The following is a 6,359-nucleotide window of genomic DNA, read 5'->3' as shown; positions in this document are numbered from 1 at the left end:
ATGCCGAAGACGAAACAAATAGGTGGAAGAGCAAAGCAGAGAAGGCCACAAGCCGACAGGCCAGAAAATATTGGAGCAGATCCAGAGCCAGAGACCGCTGAGAGAGATAAGTCCCTCCAGTCATCCATATCAAGTGTCGATGGCATCCCTGAGACACAGCAGGATACACTTGACACCCAGAGACAGCCATCCAGTGAGGAAGAGGCTACCCGGCAGCAGAAGAAGCGGGTCCGGGTATCCAAGAAGGAAATCCCTGAGTACCGCTGGACAGATGAGGGGGAGAGGGGGTTGGCTGACCTCATCAAGGAATACCCCCAGCTGTATGACAAGAAGCAAAAGGAGTGGCTTAACGTGGCGACCAAGAACAGCCTGTGGAACCGAGTCGGAGAGCAGCTGAATCCCCTGCCACTGGTCCCCAATGCAAGAAGCACTACGAGAACATGCGCACCAGGGTGGGGAAGATCTTGAAGAAGGAGAAGAAGAGTGGGGCAAGCCAGCCTGAGAGGAGTGCCCGTGACGACGAGATCATGGAGACTTGGAATTTCTTAACACAGCACATCGTTCGGGGAAAGACAGTCCCCAGTGAGCAGTTTGTCCCCTGAGTCAGCCACAGTGACGAGCAGCGACGATGAGGATAATGATGTCCAGTCTACAGGGTCCCAGAGCCAGGCATTTACTACAACAGGCAAGGGCAAGGGAAGCGGTCCAGGCCCCAACAACAGAGACAGCCACCACAACCGCCGTCACTACCACCACATCGGGGTCACCCACATTGACCTCAGTGAAGCTGTCAGGCAGGTGAGAATCCCAATGTCACTAGTTGTAGATTGTATTCCAGTTTGTTCCATTTCTCTTGACATGACATGTGCAATATGATGCAATCAAATGCTGTACTAACTGGTGCCAATGTCTGTATGTTTCAGATCCTCTCCAAAGCAGACTCCCAGGGCGCCAGCCACTCCTACACCGGCCACCAGAAGATCGTCCATGATTTCGTGTGCCTGCTGGAAGGGCACATGCAGGGCATCCCGGAGGAATCCTGGCACGAGTTCCAGATTGACTGCCTCAACCTGGTCCACCGTTACAGGCAGCGGCGTCCGCTCTTCCAGCAATCACAGCAACAACCACCCATGATCTGGCAAGGCCCACAGCAGCAGCAACCCTGGCAGCCCCTTCAGCAGCAGCAGTTCTGGCACCCCCCTCAACCGGCCACCTGGCAGGCACCGCCACAGCAGCAGCAGCAGCAGCAGCAACCTCCAGCAAGTCAGCCAGCACCTCAACCCTTGTTGCCGCCCCAGCCACCACTGGCCTCCCAGTCTTCAGGCCAGTCGTCCTGGACACGGACCACTGAGTGGGAACCACGGATGCCACCTGCCCCGTCAGCGACTCTTGTCCAGTCGCCATCACCAACCCCTTTAGTGTCGCCGTCAGTCATCTTAAAGACACCTGTGACATCACCCAGCTTCCCGGGCCTGACCCCAGGGTCGGTAGGCAGCATCCTAGAGAGGAGTTCACCCTCAACCCCCTTCACCTCCAAGGACCTTAACACCCCGAAAGTCCACCGTGTATCCCCAGGCAGCGGTCCCAGCATCAGCAAGGACACTGAGTGAGACACTTTGAAAATGTTGTTTGTTGTTTTCATGTTAATAAAGTTGACTACTTTAAAACACTTGTTTTCATTTTCACATTAAAATAAAGTTAGCCACAAATAAAAGAGACACCAAAAAGGAAAAGAAAAGAAAAATAAACGAGAAAGATTTTATTTCAATAGTGGTACAAATATAGATGCAGCTCATGGGGATACCATTCTTTCTTGCCAAGGGACGGCACCAGCAGGGGACATGTAGTAATGTGACAGGTAGTCTCGCTGATCCTTCGCCTCCCTCGCTGAATGGTGGCCTGGTAGAGGCATCAGCCCCAGCAGCTGCTGGTCGAGTCTCCATCTACCAGGGATCAGATCATATGTGTCCGGATCTTCGCGGTCCACTTCTGGAATTGCATGTGGGTATCTGATGAGGAGGAGGTTGTGTAGGACACAGGCGCACATGGTGATCAGGTTGATGTTGTCGGGGTGCTGCTGCATTGTTGTCAAGAAGCAACGGAACCTGTGAGACAAGATTCCAAAGGCATTCTCCACAACACGACGGGCACGAGACAATCTGTAGCTGTATATGCGTTCTCGATGGACCTGTGATCGGTGGGAGAATGGTTTCATCATCCAGGTTCGGAGTGCGAAGGCGTCATCCCCTACGAAGTGATAGGGCACTGGCTTATCATCATTAGGGAGCGGTTCTGGTTGAGGCACTCCAGCTCTGTGGTCTTCTACAGCATCATGCAGGGAGAAGTTACTCCATGTTCCTCCATCCGATGCACCACCCTCTGCCCCAACATCCACATACAGGAACTTGTAGCCAGCATCTGCCACTGCCATCAGTACAATGCTGTGGAAGCCCTTGTAGTTATGGTATTTTGAACCAGCATTGGGTGGCTTTTTTATGGCGATGTGCTTGCCGTCTACAGCTCCCAGACAGTTGTGGTAGTTCCATCTGGAGCTGAACTTGGCAGCAACTTCCTTCCACATCTTTTCAGTTTTGGGGCAGCGGAGCACTTCGTCCTTGTAGACCGCGATGATGGCTTGACACACCTTGGGTATAAACTTGCAGATTGTACTTGCTTCAACCCTGAAGCTGAACTGCAGACTTGGATAGGAATTTCCAGTGGCTAGGAAGCGGAGGGTGGCAGCCAGCTTGAGTCCAACTGGAAGCGGTTCCCTCATGAAGGTGGACTGTTTCTGGAGGCGAGGGTTAACTTCAACCATCTCTTGGAACAGGTCAGGTGTGATTCTGAGGTAATTCTTGTAGCCCCTTGGATCTTCCTTGTGGAGTTCAGTCAGTAGCGTGTCATACTGTCCAAACTCCTGTCTTCTGGCCAACCATTTCCTGACCCACACTTTCCTTGGTGTCCTTCTTCGAGGTGGGGTTGCCTTTTCTTCATCTTCTGCCTCTTGCACCCTTTTCTGCTGCTCTTCAACAATGGCTAGAGCAGCCGCCAGGTATAGGCATCTTCTTCTCTGCTACGACGCTGTCTCTGGAATTCAGCATGTTGTCTTCCACAGGCAATCCAAAATGACGCCAGGGTGGGAGGCCCCCTTTTTATATGGCGTGCCCAAATCGCCACGACGGCCTCCGAATAGCGCAAACTCGTCGGGCCAATGCGGGAAGTGCGTAAACTTTGCGCGAACAGTGCGTAAACTATGCGTAAATACGTCGTGCCAGTTCGTGTCAATGTGGGCACTATTGGGCGCGCATTCGTAACCTATGCGTGAACAGTGTGTGAAGTCGTCGTGAACAGTGCGGGAACAGTGCGGGAGCCTCCCGCTGCGTGCCACCAAAATGGCACGCATTGCCACGACACAGTTCGTGGCAATGCGTGCCACAAAGTCGTGCAAGTGTCAGTGTCACTTTAGACTTATGTACACAGTGCTAAAATACACAGTCAAAATACACAATGCAAATACACAATGCAAATACACACACTGCAAATACACAATCCAAATACACACACACAAACAGTGCTAAAATACACAGTGCTAAAATACACAGTCAAAATACACAGTGCAAATACACAGTGCAAATACACACAGTGCTATGGAATTGCATGTTCATAACATCGGGTTCCATGTTTAACTCCCCTACCAATCCTACCACTCGTAACGTCATGGTCAACGTGATGATCAAAGACATGCACGCGCTACTCGTCTGTTCGGTGTGTCACAACGGCTTCGTCGCTAAACACAACGACACTTACGAACTGTTCCAACACGTCTCTGCTAATCGGACGCATTTGAAGTCTGCCATGATCGATGCGCTGTACATGCTTTCGCAAGTGGAAGACGCGACACTCCAGAGCCTCGACGAAACTTCGATTCAGTACTGTGATGAACAATAATTTTATATGGAGTATGTCTGGGCCAGAAATGTCTAGCGAAGTCTACGAAAATTACATGTTAGCGTTCCCCCCAAAAAACAGTGAATCAAATCAACAAAGGAGACAAAAAGAATCGGTCGGTCCTGTCTCGAAAGTTCGTTGAAATAACAACGAATACCCTGTATTTGTTAAATAATGTAATGTACGTTTGTTAAAAATAAAACAATGTAAATTTTGTTTTGTTTTTTTAAAGTAAATATTACATAAATATACGTCCTCATAGAAGACAAATATTAAGATCTTTGCAGATCGCTAAACTACAAATCTTATCCTATTGAGTATTGAAGATGGCTGCACATGTCTTACACTATTCGAGGCATATATGTTGGAACCATACGTACAAAATGTAATGGCTTACATAAACTTACATACACACGTATAGTCGTATACATGGCACATTGAAAAATCTACAAACTAAAACCAGTAGGTAACTCTTTGGTGTGTCTATATTACTTTTTAATTCGTCAATCTCTGTAGTTTTATTAAGCGTTTTTTTTATAGATTCTCTAGCGATGTGTTCATCTGTGCAAGCTTAAAATCATTATTCTTTATATTTTTTTCACATATACTTAATTTATTTGTTTTTTCACTTAATTCGGTGCTAAGGTTTGTTACTTGTGTTTCTAATTCAGTTACTTTGTTACCTTCAGTGAATAATGTGGTTTTTAAGAGTTCGTTGCTCTTTTGTACTCGGCTTCACAGGAAACGTACGTTTGATAATTTATCAAATTTTCATCGTTCAATGTTTTAATCTCGACGTCTTTGTTAATAATGCTTTCCTGATATGTTTGGATCTCGACGTCTTTGTTATTATTACTTTCCTCCAATTCTGTTATTTATTGGGTTGCATTTTCTTTATCTACGGTCAGATCGGTAATTTGTTGGTTCATCTGTGCAATTCGTTGATTTATAGACGTTTCATTAATTGTCACGTTTTCAAGAATTTGACTTGCAGTGTACACACGCCATCAGTTGTGTGGAATGCGCATTGGACCCCTACAGTTGCACATCTGTACCGATCTGTCCAATTTGTTCCCAACCAGTTACTTATACTTACAAGTTCATAGCTTAATGCATCATCAGTAAAGAGTAGTGGTATGTATAGTCAATGCGTTGTCACTGGGAATAAAAACAATTGGGTGTGAATAGTGTATGTAATGCATTGTCAGGTAAAAGTTCTTGACGTGTAGTTTTACAGATTGGGTGTGAATAAAAACCATTTTGCTTTCTTAATTTTTTTATTTCATTACACGGTGCACTCATTCGGCAACAAGTGCATTGTTGTCCTTCGGCAACGAGTGTTTTGGGAACAAAAACAATTTCTTGATGTGTCTCGGAAAAGGTAAAGCTTTCCCACCTCCCGCACCAATGTACGCTTTTGGCCAAGATATCAACCGATTATGAACTATTACATGTGAGACTTTGTCGAATAACGCTACCGATTCTGAACTCAAAATCAGACGACCTGTACGACAAGGTCTCACATTCAACCCAACAAATTCTGATCAACAGATTCTGAACTCATTGTTTGAAGGGGTTACTTTTGTAAAGTCAATTTTGAGTTTTCAGGGGGGTACTACAACCGATCATGAACTTTACCCGTTGTGAGACTTTGTCGAATAACGCTACCGATTCTGAACTCAATGTTTGAAGGGGCTACTATTGTAAAGTCAATTGTGAGTGTTATGTCCATCACAATAGTTGGTACCGACTGGACCATTTCGGGTTTCGCCTGCTTGTTGTGTTGCGTCCTGTTTGTTTTCTTGGACGGTTGTTGTTCCTGTTGCTGTGTCAACCCTGTTTCAACTTTGCTAGCAGAGTCTTCCTGAGTCTCGAATTCCATGTTTGTCTTTTGTTGTTATTCTTCTTGGTGGTCGTTTAATGATAGTGGTGAGCGGAAAGGAATTGGATATCATTGCAAACCTTTCTCAAGAAATAACCAAAATTATGGTCGACAGTGTGTACGTGGCTGCCAATCCTAAGAAGAACATCGTCAATGTGAGCGTGAAAGTCTCGCTCGAGAGCAATACCTCCAAAGTTGTCATCGTCACGTTTGACTTTGTCATGTGAGTCGACGTTCCAATCTCTACATTCCGCTGTTAGGTAGGCAAGAGTTCAACTGACATACCAAAGGCTGCAGATGTTACAGTTGGTTAATATGTGACTGCGTCGGCGTTAGACGGATTGTGAATCGATTAATTGTTTAACATGGGCGGTCAAATCAAATATAGTATCGTCGTTGACATCCGAGACGATGTTTCTCAAACATTCGTTTGTGACATATTAATTTACTCAAGAGATATCTATCTTTCTTATTTCACTTGACAAACTTTCTTATTTCACTTGGGTGTATGACTGTGACAAACTATTGG

General features: G+C 46.1%; 1 protein-coding gene across 1 annotated transcript; it reads left to right on the top strand.

Moving 5' to 3' along the window:
- On the top strand, positions 1-2,215 carry LOC126993971 (uncharacterized protein DDB_G0283357-like). Its single transcript, XM_050853191.1, has 3 exons — positions 1-371; positions 573-798; positions 924-2,215. Exons 1-3 carry the CDS (start codon positions 1-3, stop codon positions 1,608-1,610), a joined length of 1,284 nt encoding a protein of 427 aa, XP_050709148.1. The 3' UTR covers positions 1,611-2,215.
- Positions 2,216-6,359: the final 4,144 nt, after the last annotated feature.

This window comes from Eriocheir sinensis, unplaced genomic scaffold, assembly GCF_024679095.1.
Source record: "Eriocheir sinensis breed Jianghai 21 unplaced genomic scaffold, ASM2467909v1 Scaffold70, whole genome shotgun sequence".
Classification (NCBI taxonomy): Eukaryota; Metazoa; Arthropoda; class Malacostraca; order Decapoda; family Varunidae; genus Eriocheir; species Eriocheir sinensis.
This window is presented reverse-complemented; position numbering and strand designations above follow the sequence as displayed.

What these genes read in the sequence shown, in the direction of transcription:
- LOC126993971 (XM_050853191.1), top strand. Translation starts at nt 1, where the DNA reads ATGCCGAAGACGAAACAAATAGGTGGAAGAGCAAAGCAGAGAAGGCCA. An exon ending in GTGGCGACCAAGAACAGCCT is followed by an intron (nt 372 to 572) that starts GTGGAACCGAGT and finishes GTTCGGGGAAAG; the next exon opens with ACAGTCCCCAGTGAGCAGTT. An exon ending in TCAGTGAAGCTGTCAGGCAG is followed by an intron (nt 799 to 923) that starts GTGAGAATCCCA and finishes TGTATGTTTCAG; the next exon opens with ATCCTCTCCAAAGCAGACTC.